At 37.5% G+C, this 17,312-nt stretch overlaps 3 protein-coding genes across 4 annotated transcripts; 2 read left to right on the top strand and 1 right to left on the bottom strand.

The window, feature by feature from the left end:
- Window positions 1-13: 13 nt before the first annotated feature.
- Window positions 14-4,178, top strand: mterf3 (mitochondrial transcription termination factor 3). Its single transcript, XM_051872456.1, has 8 exons — window positions 14-141; window positions 1,540-1,891; window positions 1,972-2,124; window positions 2,196-2,385; window positions 3,076-3,223; window positions 3,327-3,398; window positions 3,479-3,640; window positions 3,898-4,178. The coding sequence occupies exons 2-8, from the start codon at window positions 1,558-1,560 to the stop codon at window positions 4,090-4,092; spliced, it is 1,254 nt and encodes a 417-aa protein (XP_051728416.1). The 5' UTR covers window positions 14-141; window positions 1,540-1,557; the 3' UTR covers window positions 4,093-4,178.
- A 2,570-nt stretch (window positions 4,179-6,748) lies between these two features.
- Window positions 6,749-9,717, top strand: LOC127500883 (cytochrome b-c1 complex subunit 7). Of its 2 annotated transcripts, none has more exons than XM_051872467.1 (4): window positions 6,749-6,840; window positions 7,243-7,311; window positions 7,417-7,583; window positions 9,520-9,717. In XM_051872467.1, the coding sequence occupies exons 1-4, from the start codon at window positions 6,822-6,824 to the stop codon at window positions 9,595-9,597; spliced, it is 333 nt and encodes a 110-aa protein (XP_051728427.1). In that variant the 5' UTR covers window positions 6,749-6,821; the 3' UTR covers window positions 9,598-9,717. The 2 variants fall into 2 exon arrangements, with proteins under 2 accessions (XP_051728427.1, XP_051728426.1); XM_051872466.1 differs by lacking the exon at window positions 6,749-6,840 and adding an exon at window positions 6,894-7,011.
- A 260-nt stretch (window positions 9,718-9,977) lies between these two features.
- On the bottom strand, window positions 9,978-17,227 carry lrrc14b (leucine rich repeat containing 14B). The gene is made up of 4 exons (XM_051872452.1): window positions 17,089-17,227; window positions 15,934-16,944; window positions 11,984-12,343; window positions 9,978-10,712 (listed from the first exon to the last, which is right to left on the bottom strand). The coding sequence occupies exons 2-4, from the start codon at window positions 16,836-16,838 to the stop codon at window positions 10,406-10,408; spliced, it is 1,572 nt and encodes a 523-aa protein (XP_051728412.1). The 5' UTR covers window positions 16,839-16,944; window positions 17,089-17,227; the 3' UTR covers window positions 9,978-10,405.
- Between the last annotated feature and the right edge of the window lie 85 nt (window positions 17,228-17,312).

The raw sequence follows: 17,312 nt of genomic DNA, 5'->3' as shown, positions 1-17,312 counted from the left end.
CCCCTGACTGAATTGATTATTCTATGAATCATCCGTGCATTAGGGGGCGCTGTGACTCACCAGCGAAGAGCAAAGACTGAAAACAACACGTGAACTCGCATCAGTGAAGACTGAAGAGGTTTGTGCTGCCACAGAAAACAGGTAATGTCTTATTTTTACGAGACGTCAGTTTATGTTTGTGATATATACAGTATTCGCTGTAACATTGCTTTAATATAAACTGCATAATTTGTCTCACTTTTCACATTCTCCAGAGATGACTTTATCATGTTGTTGTAGCAATGAGTGACATTGGAGTCATATCTAATGCCCACTGACGCATGCGTTATTTAATCAAATATGTATTTTCACAATATTCTCCAGAGACCCAGAAAGAGACTTTTTTTTTCCTCTGTAGAGGACATTTATATTTTAGCGAATTTCACTGAGACCATAAATGTCACAGTTTTAAATTAAATTTATTTTATTAATTACTCACCGTCATGTCGTTCCAAACCCGTAATACTTTCGTTCATATTCGGAACACAAATTAAGATCTCTAATGAAATCTGAGCTCTTTCTGTCCCTCCATTGACAATTTACGCAACTACCATTTTCAAGCCCAAAAAGGGTAAATACATCATAAAAGTAATCACGTGACTCCAGTGGTTTAACCTTAATTTTATGAAGCGACGCGAGTGCTTTGTTTGCGTTATAAAAAAAACAATTTACCACTTTATTTACAAAATATTAATCTCAAATGCGTGTCCACGAGAGCACCACGACGCATGCGTGTTGTGTTGACGCGGGAGCAGACGTTGTTTCGTGAACGCGCAATATAATGTTTTGTAATTATCATTTAAATCTGACTAATTTTCAAATTGTTTGTCGGAAAAAGTTATGGGGTTTCAAATCAGAATTTGACTTTCTGATACAAAACAGGACATCGATATCAATATTCCTATGAAATATGAGATATGCTTATGAAAAGTTATTACTCCCATTATTACACTTATTTGTTTTCGTTGCATGTTGCCCCAAGAACACATTAATATGCAATTTATAGATACAATATTTAGATTATTTAGAATGTGACTACCCATTTATGGCCATTTTACACACATATTGCATAAAATAAAATAGTATATCAAATCATTCTGTTATATCTTTCATAACATAGTTGAGAATCATCTTTATACAAACTTTGGTTAAAAATAGCCTGAAACCTAAAAATTTATAAATAAATAAAACTTTGTTTTTGCATATACATGTCTTATATCATTTTATTTTTAATAACTAGTGTCCTCTAAAATATCTTTTATTCATATTTTTCCATTTGTTTCTTATGCTCCAAATACATCAATGCAAAAAGTCTGCACTCTAAAATAATTTTTATTGGCAAACGTTCAACAAAGCATTCTGCTGTTCTGCCTTCGTCAGTGTTTTCTTGTGCTCCAAACAATGTAATGACATAAAAATAAAATCACACAAAAAAAAAAAAAATTAAATCTGGTTCTTAGGAGGATCTATAATCATGTAACGCAATCTTATTCCACCCAGGAAAACGCTTGAGTCGTCATGCATCTTTGTCAGCGATGTGTGAGTTTGTTGCTCTCGAGGCCGTTATCTGCAGCTCTCCAGCCGTCGACACGCACACTGCAGCAGCGCTCGCATCACGTCCTGCTGCAGCTCAGCCGCGGACAGCCGCCTGTCCACAGTCTCACACAGAGACACGGTAGAGAGACATGGACATCGTTTGGAAGACGAAACTTAACGGACCACCAGGCTGCTTCATCAGAGCTCTATAATAATAAGACTGATCTCGCTCAGAGAGAGGTTGGAAAACATGTTGTGCCATTAGAAAATTCTAACGTGCATCAAATATCAAGCCAAGCGTCTCTTTCGGATATAGGTATGTATATATGCCCTATATATAGTTATACTTGCATGTGAATCCCTGATACTTAAATTGTCATGCTAACTATATTATAGGCTTGGATGCAGTTGTGCGTCCTTCTCCGCTTCAGGAAATCAGTGAGGAGGAAGCAGTCCAGATCCAAGTACCTTCTGCCCTTCCGCCGGACTCTTTCACACTCAGACCTTATGTGGATAAATCAGAAACTCTCAGCAAACTTGTCCAGCTTGGTATGTCTCATATCTTTAGTAAGTTATATTGGATTCTTTTGGATTTGTCTAATCTTTTGGTCAATTTCCAGGTGTCAACCTGTGGGAACTGGAGCGGAGACCCAATGTGGGCTCCATGCTGGTTAGGCTTGACTTCCATGCTGATGTTGCACCCAAACTACTCTTCCTCAAAGATCTGGGAGTTGAGGAGTCTAAACTGGGCACACTGCTCACCAAGAACCCCTTCATCCTCACAGAAAGCCTGGACAACCTTGAAGCCAGGTTAGAGAGAGAATTTAAAGAGGACCTATTATGCTTTTTTACATGTTCATCTTTCTTTAGCGTGAAAAATGAAATGAAAACAGTCCCTCCAGCGGGAGTTATTCTCTATATCAGTGTCACTGTTTCTGAACTCCCTGAAACGCCTCCATTGTAGTCTTGAGTTTTCTTCCGGGAACGAACATGTCACAGTATTCCTCATTTAAATAATTCCTGCCCAAGGAATATGCAAAATAAAGGAGCGGGGCCTGGTTGAGTTAGTTGTGTGTTGAAATTGGCGGTTATGGTAAGGGGCGGGACATTTCCCAAAAACACTCAAAGCGGCTGACCAATCACAGCACACTGGTTCAGCCGACCAATCAGAGCACATTGAGCTTTTCGGTAGGGGGGGCTTCATAGAGACAGAGCTTTACTGACAGACTGGGAAGAGAGAAGCTGCAACAGTGTCAAATATGTGGAAGATTAAGTGTTTTTTGAACATTCAAGCATGAAAACTGAAACTAGTAGAGCCAAAAAAAAATCAAGACTTTGAAAAAAGGTCCACTTAATCAAATAAACTAACGTGCAGCATTTAGAAAGTGATTTGAGCCTTGACTTGGGCATTGAAACACTTGACGTGGATGTCTGTGGATGTCCGACTGCTTCATTTGTTGCTAATTTTCTTCTAAATGTTACCTTCTTGTATATTTTAAGGGTGTCCTATTTGAAAACAAAGAAGTTCAGTCAGGAGTCTGTGGCCGCCATGGTGAGCAAAGCTCCATACCTGCTTAACTTCAGTGTTGAGAGGCTTGACAACCGCCTTGGATTTTTTCAGCAGCATTTGGGACTCAGTGCTGAGAAGGTGAAGTTTAATTACATAAAATAATGTCACTCTTAAGATCCACTCATACCTTTTTTCTAAGGGCTACATTTACCATGAGTGTTGTCATGATTTATGCTTTCAGACCCGAAATGTTGTGACTCGTCTACCGAGACTACTGTGTGGAAGTTTAGAGCCAATTAAGGAGAATCTAAAGGTCTGACACTTTATTGGTCTTGCTTAATTTTTTTAAATCATAATATTGTGACAGATATTCATTTTTTTTCTCTCATCCAGGTTTGTGAACTGGAGTTTGGATTTCGTGGAAATGAAATCCAACACATTGTCACCACTGTTCCTAAAGTTCTAATCGCTAATAAAAGAAAACTCACCCAAATATTTGACTTCGTTCACAACACCATGGATGTTCCACACTCACTTATTGCAAAGTTCCCACAGGTACATATTATTTAATCTTTCATACAAAAATTATAAACACAAATTTAGAGCTGTGCTAGGCATTTTGCATGGTATTTCTATTGCATGGTTTTGTATACTGAATTCAAATACTGTGTCATATTTATATAAATTGCATTTTCAAAGAGAAATAATCAGTCCGTTCTGCTGTATTAAATGGTAAATAATGTCTTTGTTCCATGTAGTGTGAGTTTACTTTGTGTTGTTCAACATGCTAATTATTTTTTGACTTCTCAAAGGTCCTTAATGCCAAATTCCTTCGCATCCGAGAGCGGCACTTGTTTCTAGAGTACTTGGGCCGGGCTCAGTACCAACCATCTCAACCCAACTACATCTCTTTGGATCGCTTGGTGTTCCTGCCTGATGACGTTTTCTGCTCAGAAGTAGCATTAGCCACTCTTGAAGACTTCGAAAGATTTCAGAAAACGTTGTAGATGTACAGAATTAAATTAAATTACTTTTTTATAGTTGGGTTGTATGATCATAGTTTTATAAATAAACATTTAACATCGGCATGAAACTGGAGTTGCAGTAGTGTTTTCTTCCCATAGACTGTAAAAAAAGATGGACGACGCGACGCCGCTTCCTTCCATTGTAACGAACTGAACGTAAAACATACGACGATGGCCGTTGACATGTTACTCAAAAACGTCAGTTTGGAGCCTGGGCATGCGCAGAAGGAATCGTCAGTGGAGCCCGGAGGCTGAGTCGCGGTATCAAACTTCCGCCTAGACGTCTGCGTCATCATTTGTTTTATTATCTGTTGTTTATTAAATTATTCTTTTCCTCCTTTCTTTTTTCACTTGGCTTAAACAATGATTTAATTACATCTGGCAAAGAGGAATTTACATTTATTTGAATGTTTATTAATGTACATTGTTCGTTTTCAAATAAATTACTAGTGATAACAACAATACATTGGGATAGGTCAAAACAACATATCGTAATTGATGTATTTTAAATATATAAATTATACACAATTTAAAATTCAACATGTAAAATAATATTCTGTTTCTATAGCAATAATATTTTTGAAACAGCAAATTCTGTAGATAAACTTTATAATAGAAACAACTCTAAAATGTCAGAAACGGTCCTGCCATTTTAAACCAAGTTCAACTAACCTTACAGGAGATCGATTGCTGTAGACAGTGCTCTATAATTAATTAGAGTAGGCTATCATTAGTTTTGTCCTGCTAATTATTACTTTAGTAACTGCCAGATAACGATCACCTGCTTTTTCCCGTCATGGCTAACGTTATCTTAGCTAATAACATTTATTAATTAGCCTATAAAGCCCACATTTAACGTTACCGAAAAAGCTCAGTGATCCGTCAAATCCTGTTGGTCGGTTACAGTTTACTGCTGAACAACTCATTTTGTCAGTGTGAAATAACACAGAAATCAAAAACTAATAGTTATATATCTTCAATCTCCCTTCGAAGCTCCGACAGTCCTCAGGAGAAGCTGTCAATCACAACTGTCAATCATAACGATACGGCCCGTTTCTGTAGCATCAAATTCCTAGCTAAAATCAAACTTATCACAAAAACGAACAATCGAATATATATCAGCGTGATAACTACCTTAAATGACCAAAACCATCTGTCGGAAAATTTCATTGGAAACGTAATTTAATTGTTTTTTTTTTTACTTGAGTGCCATTCGTTCACATAAAGAGGGCAGGGTTTATGACCTGTACTGCATCCAGCCACCAGGGGGCGATCAAGGAGCCCGCAGCTTCACTTTTCAAGATGTATGAGGCACACCCGTTTCTTCCCTATTGTGATGTCTATCTGAGTGAAACTGCTTCTCAAACACGAACAAATGTAGGGCGGGACTTGATTTTGTCCATGGAGAATTGATTGAATGGTTGTGGTTTGCTATTGGTGGATCTCATGTGAGTGACAGGTTGCCCCGCCCTCACGCCAGTAAACACGTCATCATCAGAGAAGAGATGTTGATGTAAGAGGGAGGGGAAGTTATTTTAATTAAAGATTATGAGGGCACATGAGTTAAAAAAAAAAATACAAATCCTGCAATATTCCATTAAGAAACAAGAATTGTCCATTTTGATTTCGTGGTGACTTTAAAAGTTGAACTGCCCTTGTTCACATCTTATTATATATTCCAGTTTAAATGGAGGTTCATAATTACCCTTGGTGCATTTGTATAAGTTCAGGGTTAGTGGTTGCACTTTATTTTTCAGTATGTGCACTTACACAATAAAGTAAGATAAGGAAACTACATGGGTTAATGTTAGATGTAGGGGAAGGTTCAGGGTTAGTATCTAGTTATTACTCAGCTATTGTAACTACTATAGTATGTACATTCAGAACACGAAAATACATTTCTACCAGCCTAGTTAGAGCTAAAACCACATATATTAATCGTGAACAACTTTGTCCCTAAAGTTGCTTGCATCTAAATATGTGGGGGGAAAAAATAAAGAAAACTGCATAATAAATGTTAATCTTTTTATTGTGTCTCATATTTTGTCAGTGAAGTGTGAAAACACTGAATTGTGTATATTTAATATAAATAAAATTATAGCTAAAAAGTTTCCTAGAAAATAAAAAATAGATTGATGAAGAAAAACTCTTTAAATAAAATTTGTGACAGCCAATGACAACCAATCACTTGCTGAGAGAAGAAGACTGTGTAATCACCGGACGAGATGTCACATATTAAATCATGATGATGTGGAAAGATTGAAGGCAAATCATTAATTACGAGCAACATTTATAATTCAGATAACAGAGAATATTACAATATACAAAAAACAAAACAACGCATTTAAAAGTAGAAACATAAATCTATGGTTAGGACATACAATTCTTAACACATTAAACATAGATTTGCAAATGCAAAGAAAAGATAGAACAAATAAATACATTTAAAATGTTATAAACTGTGGGAAATTTAGGGGGGAAAATGAAGAATCTTAAAGAATGCATTATTGAACTAGGAAGGAAATGGGATATATTAAGTTATTAAGGCTTTAATTAGGTTTTTGTAGGAAACTGGTCTTAGTAGAAGTCATGAAGCCATGATTTTGCACACTCCAATGCAGTAGGTGGCGGTATACCCGCCATAAAACTAAAAGAAGAAGAAGAGACGTCACATATCCCACAATACTGTGCGACTTTGCTAGTGAACAGAAATGGCGTCGAGGGCACCAGGTAAAATGTGTTATTTGTGTGAGATTTTTTTAAAATTGCGAGCTAATTAATTTGTTGTCGTTATTTTAGAGCCCGCCTCCTTTCTGTGCGGTTAGAATGACAGTTTGTTGACGCAGTTGTTAGTTTTGTCATGTGAAGCTCTGATGTCCTCTACTGTGTCCCCGTCGAAATGTGTGTACATTCCCTCATCGCTTGTAATAACTGTTTTTGTGTGTGTGTTCTTAGTATTAGAGAGAAATAAATGGTCCGTGATTCACTCTCTGATGTGTAGAGACCGTTAACTGAATCTCATGTCAGCTGTGACAGTTTACCAGTGATTTTTCTGCTATAATAACCCAAACAACACTTGTAAGTCACCATAAACGCCACATTATTAAGTCATTTGTTCCTGTCCTTGTACAGCTGCAACCGGCAGGCTCCTGGTGGGCTTCAAAAAGTGGTACTACAACGCATGCGGTTTCAACAAACTTGGTAAGCAGTGCCATTGCTGACAGTGCATTGTTTAGAAATTGTGACCTTCAAGGAGAAACAATATATAGTATGCAAACGTACTACTTTCTGCCTCATGTCATATAGGTTTGATGCGGGATGACACCATCTACGAGGACAGTAATGTGAAAGAGGCCGTTCGTCGGCTTCCAGAACCGGTTTACAATGACAGGATGTTCCGCATCAAGAGAGCTCTGGATCTTACCATGAAGCAACAGATTCTTCCCAAGGACCAGTGGACTAAATATGAGGAGGTGAGAAAGAACCGGGGGTGAATAAAATACTCAAATTATACTTAAGTGAAAGTACAGATACTGTAAGTATCTGGCCAAAAACATACTCGAGTAAGTAACTTTACATTGTACTCTAAAGGGTTAGTTCACCCAAAAATGAAAATTCTGTCATTAATTACTCACCCTCGTGTCGTTTCACACCCGTAAGACCTTCGTTCATCTTCCGAACACAAATCAAGATATTTTTGATAAAATCCGATGGCTCAGTGAGGCCTGCATTGGCAGCAAGATGATTAACACTTTCAGATGCCCAAGAAAGCTACTAAAGACGTATTTAAAACAGTTCACGTGACTACAGTGGTTCAACCTTAATGTTATGAAGCGACGAGAATACTTTTTGTGTGCCAAAAAACAAAATAACGACTTTATTCAACAAAATCTATTGATGGGCGATTTCAAAACGCTGCTTCATGAAGCTTTACGAATCTTTTGTTTCGAATCAGTGGTTCGGAGCGTGTATCAAACTGCCAAAGTCACGTGAACCATTGAAATTTCGAAACATTTTGAAACACTTATGACGTAACAAAGCCTCGTTTACTGAAATCACGTGACTTTGGCAGTTTGATACATCACTAGAGATAGAGTATTTGTTTTGTCTAGATATTTGTTTTTTTGGCACACAAAAAGTATTCTCGTCGCTTCATAACATTAAGGTTGAACCACTGTAGTCACATGAACTGTTTTAAATATGTCTTTAGTAGCTTTCTGGGCATCTGAAAGTGTTAATTATCTTGCTGTCAATGGAGTCCTCACTGAGCCATCGGATTTTATCAAAAATATCTTAATTTGTGTTCCGAAGATGAACGAAGGTCTTGTTTTGTCAGACAGACATACAAAGGTTTGGTTAAAGGAAGAAAACAGAATGCAATGTCACAGGTCAAACACATCTAATTTAAATGCAGCACAGTGGAACATAAAAATACAGCCCTTAAAGGGATACTCCATCCTTTAAAACCTCATGCCATCCCATGAAGCACTTTCTTCAGATGAACACAAACATAGACTTTTAGGAAAAAATAATCCATCTCTCTGCATATTAGGGTTGATACCACAATTTTGGCTCAAAAAGCAATCATAGCTGCCACAAATATTAATTTTTGCACTAATTTTATTTGTTCTCAATCTTGAGCACTCAGCCAATATACTGTATAGACAGCCAATGGCTATATCAAAACGGACAAAAAAAATGCAATTTTGCTACCCTAATATGCTTCCTCAGATTTGATGGCGAACTTTTGAAGCCAGAAATATCCCTGATGAAAGTTGAAACGTGTGTGCTTGATTCACAAAAACAAAATTCATTGGTTCTTACCTGTTTGAAATTCTGTTTACCGTAAGAAAATAAAATTGAAAAAATGAAATCAAGTAAAAATACTAGTAGTCGGTTTAAAATAGTTTTGAGTAAAATTACTCAAGTATTTTACACCCCTGGAAAGGAGATTGTCTCGAGGGATTATTAAAGTTATATATACACTTAGATTTCAGTTTATTATTGTGGTATACTAAATATGTATTTGTATGTCCCAAATATCATTGACAAGCATCTTAACATTAAATGTGTATTATATTTGTAGAATGTTTAGTGCTGCCCCTTCTGTGGAACACAAAAGTTTCAGTATGCAAGAGATTTGAAAGATTTTTTTTTAGTTGATTATTACATTTTGGTGTTTCTCACCCACATCGTATAGCTTCAGAATCATTCTAATATGCTTGTTACAAAGATTTACTTTCATTGTATAGCAACATATCCATCTTCATTGGCTTTTGTTTTCCATGGAAGTGTATATGCATTTGATGTGAGGGCGAGTAAATGACAGAATATTAATTTTAACTAATTTGTTTTTAAACATCTTTCGGATACAAGTTGTTTTCAACTGCTGTTCATTGTTCTTCGTAGGATGTTCCTTACCTTGAGCCATATCTGGAGGAGGTTGTCCGTGAAAATAAGGAAAAAGCGGAGTGGGCAAAGAAGTAGGATGAGTGTGATGAGGCTGAAGCTCCGCTTTGATGTGATGTCTGGTGTCTTGTATTTAAGAGAAAATGTATTATGTGAAAAGTCCTTATACTTATTAAAATGTCCTTTCTGACAAAAGTCTTCAAATGCCTGTAGTTTGTTTTTTTTTTTTTTTTTTTTTCTTTGAAATGTAATGTTGTTTTTGTCTATTCAAATAATGTTTAATGGGATGTTACATTAAATTCCAAAGATAAAGCCATTTGTTTAAATACAAAGACTTAACTTAAAAACAAAAAAATGACAAGACGAGCACAATTTCATAACTACAATTAACCTAAACAATGTTTACTTTTCATGAGTTGAGATGAAGCACAATCACAAATGAATCCTGTTATGGATAGATAAAAATATTTTGAGTTCTTTATTGCTCATCTCAATATACATTATTACATGTTTATGTATTATTTGCAGGCACTGAACTGTTTTATATATATATATATATATAGCGTACACACAAAAACACTCAACATTATTTTTAACACTTCAAACAGCATAAAATGTTTTTGACGGTCTCGTGCTCAATGCTGCATTTATTTGATCATAAAAAAACAGCAATATTTAGAAATATTACAACTTAAAATTAGTTATATTTTAAAATGTAATTTATTCCTGTGATCAAAGCTGAATTTTCAGCATCATTACTCCAGTCCTCAGTGTCACATGATCCTTCAGAAGTCAGTCTAATATGCTGATATATTGCTCAAGAAACATTTATTATAAATGTTGAAAACATAAGTTCTCGTTCATTGTGAACGTCTCACTCCACCGTCTAACTCTGCTCTCTCCGTTGGGTGACACTATTGACTGTGTCAATGAAGTTGCCTACGACACTGCTGAACGACTGCAACATGGAGACTCCTAGCTCATTGCTCGTCTCGTTGATGTCAGGATCATAGGCTCCAAATAATGGCGTGCAGACTTCTATGTCTTTTTTTCCCTCCCTCTCTAGAATGCCAACAAGTTCAGTCCTGGCTTGCTGGAACTTCTCCCTGTCGTAATTTATCAGTGTCGTATCATTCAGCGGGTAGGATGCACCTTCAGGATAACAGTCGCGAGGGACGGGCAGCTCAACATATCTGTGGGACAATACAATCAAATTACAGTCAAAAAGCTATTATGCATTTTTACAAAGTATTGATTTTGTTTTTGGGCTCTACTAGAATTAGTTTTCATGCTTGAATGTTCAAAACACACATTATTTTCCCCATATTCTCCATTGTTGCAGCTCCTCTCTTCCCAGTCTGTCAGTAATGCTCTGTTTAGCTCCTGTCTCTATAAAGCCCCTCCTTCTGAAAAGCACAATGTGCTCTGATTGGTCAGCTGGACCAGTGTGTTGTGATTGGTCAACTGCTTCAAGTGTGTTTTGGAAATGTTCCGCTCCTTACCATAAACGTGAGTTTCTACACTACTAACCAGGGGTGTGAATCTTTAGATAGACAGTTAATTAGGTTTTCAATTCGATTCAAGAACGATTTTTGAAAATTCAGAATGATTCAATATGCTTCACAATAAAATTTGATGCAATTTGATTAACGATTTGATTCTGCATTTTTGTGAGTGCATTGATAATTCAAATCCCCTAATGTGTCTTAGTATCGACCGGGTATCTTTAAAACACTTATTTCAACACTACGATTTGGGACACTGATTCTAATTTCGAATACTATTTAAGATGGATAGTATACGAACTGGCACCAAAGTCCCTTTCTATCTATAGTCTTTGTTGGGACGCATGAGGGAGTTCAGAAACTGTGCACTGATTTAGAAAATAACTCACGATGGATGCACGATGTATCAGCCACCATATCGGTATCGACCAATATATGTTGACTTTTAATGTTATCGTTATCGGCCCGATAAGAAAATTTGGCCAATATATTAAAGCTGATAAATAATGGATTATTTCCTTCAGCTGAGACACTTCAGATGCGCACTGTCCACCATGATGGTTTTGAAATATGACACTTCAAAAAGGAAAATACAGTTGTTCAACGTGCAGCGCAAGTCTGTCATATAGGCTACATAAAATTATAATGAGAACATTTTGTAATTATTTGTGTGTTGGACATTGCTTTAAATGGTGAGACTTTTGTTTTTGTAATCAGGCTTTCAAAAATTATATAAAAATTTTGATTTAGATTTATCGGCCAATATATCGGTTTTTGGCTTTCAAATATAAAGAATTATCGGTTATTGGCCAAAACTGTCATATCTCCCTTTGGAGTGACTTTGTGTTTTGGAAATTTGCAGACCTTTTTCATGCTCAAACAGCAACATTACACACTAAAGAAAGTTGAAAACGTAAAAAAAAGCAATGAACCCCAATGAACGCATAGTCATACTGTACCTCAAAGCAGGAAAACCCAGAGCCAGTGTGTTGAAGAGATGGCGCAGGGCAGCTGTGCTCAGTGGATTACCCAGGATCTTTAATTCCTGTAGCGCGTGACAGGGTCTCAGTGCTTGGGTGAGCGTATCCAGGGTCTCATCGTCCAGTCCACACTCCTCCAGACCCAGGCTAGTGAGTGTGGCAGAACAGCGATGCAGGAGCTTCCGGAAGGTGTTGGGGAAGACGTCCGCCACCGCATGACCGCTCAGGTCCAGCTTTACTATGTGCTCACTGTGTAGGCTGTTGGCGAAGTAGGCCATGTCCACTGCGTTGAGACTACAGTTCGCTAACTCAATACACTGCAGAGGAGTGTTTAGTGGACTGGTAAAACAAACAGATTAAAGTTACTCCAAAGTGTTTAGAAATGATCGCAAATAATGAGATTTACACCTTATAATAATAATAATAGATTTACATACTATAATATTAAAACTATTAATAGTTTTATATTTATAATGTTTAATAATGGGTTTTCTTTTTGAATACATTGTAGAATGTAATTTATTCCTGTGATCAAAGCTGAATTTTCAGCATCATTACTCCAGTCTTTAGTCAGTCACATGATTCTTCAGAAATTATTCTAATATGTGACTCTGGACCACAAAACCAGTCATAAGTCACACGGGTATATTTGTAGCAATAGCCAACAATACACTGTATGGGTCAAAATTATATGCCAAAAATCATTAGGATATTAAGTAAAGATCATGTTCTATTAAGATATTTTGTAAATTTTCTACCATAAATATATCAAAAATGTATTTTTTTGAGTGGATATGCATTGCTAAGGACTTCATTTGGACAACTTTAAAGGCAATTTTTTCAATATTTTGATTTTTGTGCACCCTCAGATTTGCACCCCAGGATTTGGACGATGACTGGTGATCTTTTATATGTAAATGACATTAATTAGGTGTCATTTATAACACAGAGAACTGAAACCATTCAGCTGTGCACAAGTTCAAGATCATTTGCGATTTCTAGATTTCACATCTAAAAAAGAGGCGTATGCTCGATGTATAAATCTCAATTTAAAAAAAATCGACCCTTATGACTGGTTTTGTGGTGCTGATTTGCTGATCAAGAAACATTTGTTTTATTTCTACTTTTTCTATTATCAATGCTGAAAACCTTTGCTTAACTGTGGAAACTTTTTCAGGATTCTTTGAAGAATATAATGTTCAAAAGAACAGCATTTATTTAAAATATTTTGTAACATTAAAAAAAGTCACTTCAATTTATTGCATCTTTGTTATATATGTGTGTGTGTATATATATATATATATCGGAGGAATATATTTAGGAGGAAAAGTGCTGTTTTCTACAGAAGATTATATATGTGTAAAAAAACATATATATATAATTTTCTTCTGTAAACAGCACTGAGGAAACTTCATGAAATCCATATAAAGTCCTAGGTATATATAATTAAACATGCTACATAAGCTTCTGGAGTGAATTAATATCATGGGTCAGAGAGTGTTTTGGCACCTGTGTGACACGTGATGTTTTGACTGTTATAAGACACATGAACTGCTATTTACAGTGAAAGTAGAACGTACTGTTTTGCCAGAGTCATGTCCTGGCCTAAATAGAGTTTGCAACAGGACAGCTGTCTGCAGTCACACAACAAACAAGGAGCTATTTCAACAACAACCTGCTAGACAACACGGTTTCATATTAAAGGAACACTCCACTTTTTTTGAAAAGCTCATTTTCCAACTCCCCTAGAGTTAAACAGTTGAGTTTTACCGTTTTCGAATCCATTCAGCCGATCTCCGGGTCTGGCGGTACCACTTTTAGCATAGCTTAGCATAGTTCATTGAATCTGATTAGACCGTTAGCATCTCGCTCAAAAATGACCAAAGAGTTTCGACGCAGAGTTACGCAGCGTCTCTCACAAATGTCTCCATGGTTGCAAGGCACGCTCCCTGTGCAAGCAGGGGGTCACAGCCGCTGCGTAATATCATTGCGCCTGCTGCACCCATGGTACGACAGCAAAGTTCTTTGATTATTACGCCGGAATGAGAGTATAGTTCCTAGCCATATCGGCCTAGAAAATCGCAACTTTTCATTTTCCGTCGGTCTTCGTACATGATGTAACTACAGAAAAGTCAAGTTTTAATTAGGAAAAATATCGAAACTCTTTGGTCATTTTTGAGCAAGATGCTAACGGTCTAATCAGATTCAATGAACTATGCTAAGCTATGCTAAAAGTGGTACCGCCAGACCCGGAGATCGGCTGAATGGATTCGAAAACGGTAAAACTCAACTGTTTAACTCTAGGGGAGTTGGAAAATGAGCCTATTTTCAAAAAAAGTGGAGTGTTCCTTTAAACATTTGATTAGGCTGCAAACCCTCAAATAAGATTCTCAGATCTTACATTTAAGTGAAAAAGATCGCCTATATGCTACTGTTCAAATGTTTGGGGTCGGTAAAAAAAAGTGTGTATCATGGTTTCCACAAAAACATGAAGCAGTACAAGTGTTTTCAACATTCATAATAATCAGAGATGTTTCTCAAGCAGCAAATCAGCATATTAGAATGATTTCTGAAGGATCATGTGACACTGAAGACTGGTCTAATTATGAGATATGATCACAGGCATATAGTAAAACTAAAATATTACAATTGTAATAATTGTAAAAAAAAAAATTTTAAAAAATTAAAATTGTAATAATATTTCACAATATTACTGTTTTACAGTATTTTGATCAAATAGATGCAAATGAGACTTCTTTCAAAGACATAAATAATCTTACCGACCCCAAACTTTTGAGCGCAAGTCTATGTGATCTACACTCTTACACCGACCGACGCAGATCTCAGACATTCCAAGAATTGAAATGTTCCAAGAATTTTGCTTTTCAATCGGCAAAAACGAAGAGCCGACCAATGGTGTCAGACACCGACAGGGTTAACACACTGAACAGACAAAACCCGACAAAGCATCTGTCAGTGCAGTTGTGAACTGGTCTTAAAGAACCCTGGAAAGGTTCCATGGAAGTTAAAGGTTCTTCAGATGCCAAAAAGGAACCTTTATTTTTAACAATATATATGCAGGAGTTAAACGGTAGCTGTGGTCACATTGTTGTTTTAAAGGGATAGTTCACCCAAAAATGAAAATTATCATATAATTTACTCATCCTCAAGCCATCCTAGGTGTACATGACTTTCTTCTTTCAGTCGAACACAATCATGAGTTAAAAAAATATTCTGGCTCTTCCCAGTTTTGTAATGGCATTTTGAAGTTTTTTGAAGCGCTAAAAAGCATATCCATCCATCCTAAAAGTAATCCATACGACTCCAGCGGGTTAATAAATGCCTTCTGAAGTGAAGCTAAGGGTTTTTGTAAGAAAAATATCCATATTTAAGACTTTATAAACTATAATAACAGGCTTCCGGCAACAGAATTACGACGTAGCGCCTCTTCTCTTATATCAGAATCCTCTGACATTTTTCTTTAAAACTTCTTGTTTTAGACTTCTAATTCGTGACTGGTGTTTTGTTTTGCTTTATTCTCTGCGCTTCCACGTTCATCAATTTAAAAAAAGCTTACGCTACGTCCTACAACCTACATCGGGTCAGAGGTCACCCTTCTGCCGGAACTGAACTCTACGTGAATGCGTGTACAGCCGTTGCCAGAAGCCAGTGATTGTAGTTTATAAAGTTATAAATATGGATATTTTTCTTATAAAAATCCATCGCTTCACTTCAGATGGCATTTATTAACTCCCTGGAGTCATATGGATTACTTTTATGATGGATGGATGCACTTCATATTATTTAATATAACTCCCGATTGTGTTCGGTTGAAAGAAGAAAGTCATATACACCAAGAATGGCTTGAGGGTGAGTAAATTATGCGATAATTTTCATTTTTTGGTGACCTGTTCCTTTAAAGTCTTTACCTCAGCAGTCTCCTCAGATGTCCTGTAAGAGTGGAGAACCCCAGAGAGAGCTCTCTCAGCTCCGTCAGTTTGCTCATCAGCTCACCCAGAACTCCTATGAGGCCTTCGTCATCCGGGCCCAACCTGTGTACATTCAAAGCCTGTGCAGGAAACGTGATCGAGCGCAGCTGGGGGAACTTCAGCTGGGAGAGCATTACCTCAATGTGTGGAGCCTCCAGATGTACGTTGTGCACCACTTCCAGCTTCTGCAGGCCGTGTGACTCCACCAGCTTCAGGAGGAAGAAGAGGTTCCTGAGGCTCAACGAATCCACACGCAGGCCAACGAAGAACAGTTTTAACGGGCAATGTCTGCGTAGCAACAGAGCCTGAGCCACCACCTCGTTGTTCCGTCCGGTAACAAAAGCATCCACGCGGACATCTATCTCCACGTGAAACGCTGATGGCGCCGCTTGACCGGTCTGCATGTACTCCATAGTCTCGTAGCACATGCGGGTTAGCAGCTCGGTTCGTGCCCAACGGCCGAGGGTCCGTCTGCAGGGACAGACCTGGTGTTCAGTGTCTTGCAGACCGACTATATCCACCACACGTAGCTTTTTTGTATACATGCTTGGAGCTTGAAACACATAGTCCTTCAAACCTGTGAGAAAGGCCTCCAGACAGAGCCTGCAGGTGCGGGACGTGAGATCATCTGGACAGTCCGGGGTCCGGCCTAACAGTTTGCGCAAGTTGATCTCCGTCAGAGGCCACGTCTGGACCAAGTCGTGGAGCATCGTGGCCTCCTCACACAGATAGCTGGCCTTGAAGAGGATTGGGTAGAGATTGCAAGACAAGCAGTGGAGGTTCTTACACGCATTTGTTCCGGTTTGGACGAAGCCCTCGGCTGCTAGGAACTTCAAGCTCTTCATGGCTGTGTTTGTCAGCTCCCAAGATCAAGGAAACTTCTTAGAGCTGTCAGCCTTTAGGAGTCGTGGTGTGTTTCTTCTGCCGTCTTTCAACCAACATATACATGTGCTGAGCGAGAGCATGAGGAGGGAGAGAGTTGAGAAGGGGTTAGTTATTTTTAGAAGCAGCTGTCTCATACTCTCATGGCTAACAGGCAGAGGTTAAACAGCAATTAGGTTTTGTACGGCTGCTAAGAAAAAAGAAGTCTCTTACCTGTGCTTATTGACCATCAATAGAGACAACAGTCGGTACAATCACATTCTGTGGCTGTAGGAAAAATCTGGTATTTTCTGGGTTAACCATTGAAAAAGGAAAAAGAAGATATATTCTGAAGGTGAGGCAAAAAAGGTCTACTAGTTTACACAGGTCACTTTAAAATCACCATGAAATCATAATTGATAATTCTTATTTTTTATGGAATATTGCAGCATTATGAA

This window comes from Ctenopharyngodon idella, chromosome 19 (genome assembly GCF_019924925.1).
Source record: "Ctenopharyngodon idella isolate HZGC_01 chromosome 19, HZGC01, whole genome shotgun sequence".
NCBI classification, from domain to species: domain Eukaryota; kingdom Metazoa; phylum Chordata; class Actinopteri; order Cypriniformes; family Xenocyprididae; genus Ctenopharyngodon; species Ctenopharyngodon idella.
This window is presented reverse-complemented; position numbering and strand designations above follow the sequence as displayed.

Excerpts from the sequence above, each read along its gene's own strand:
- mterf3 (XM_051872456.1), top strand. The coding sequence starts at position 1,558 with ATGCATCTTTGTCAGCGATGTGTGAGTTTGTTGCTCTCGAGGCCGTTA. Across the intron at positions 2,125-2,195 it reads CAGCAAACTTGTCCAGCTTG|GTGTCAACCTGTGGGAACTG; the intron begins GTATGTCTCATA and ends GTCAATTTCCAG. Across the intron at positions 2,386-3,075 it reads CTGGACAACCTTGAAGCCAG|GGTGTCCTATTTGAAAACAA; the intron begins GTTAGAGAGAGA and ends GTATATTTTAAG.
- LOC127500883 (XM_051872466.1), top strand. The coding sequence starts at position 6,984 with ATGTCCTCTACTGTGTCCCCGTCGAAAT. Across the intron at positions 7,012-7,242 it reads TACTGTGTCCCCGTCGAAAT|CTGCAACCGGCAGGCTCCTG; the intron begins GTGTGTACATTC and ends GTCCTTGTACAG. Across the intron at positions 7,584-9,519 it reads AGTGGACTAAATATGAGGAG|GATGTTCCTTACCTTGAGCC; the intron begins GTGAGAAAGAAC and ends TGTTCTTCGTAG.
- lrrc14b (XM_051872452.1), bottom strand. The coding sequence starts at position 16,838 with ATGAAGAGCTTGAAGTTCCTAGCAGCCGAGGGCTTCGTCCAAACCGGA. Across the intron at positions 12,344-15,933 it reads CATCTGAGGAGACTGCTGAG|TCCACTAAACACTCCTCTGC; the intron begins GTAAAGACTTTA and ends TTGTTTTACCAG. Across the intron at positions 10,713-11,983 it reads CTGGGTTTTCCTGCTTTGAG|ATATGTTGAGCTGCCCGTCC; the intron begins GTACAGTATGAC and ends ATTGTCCCACAG.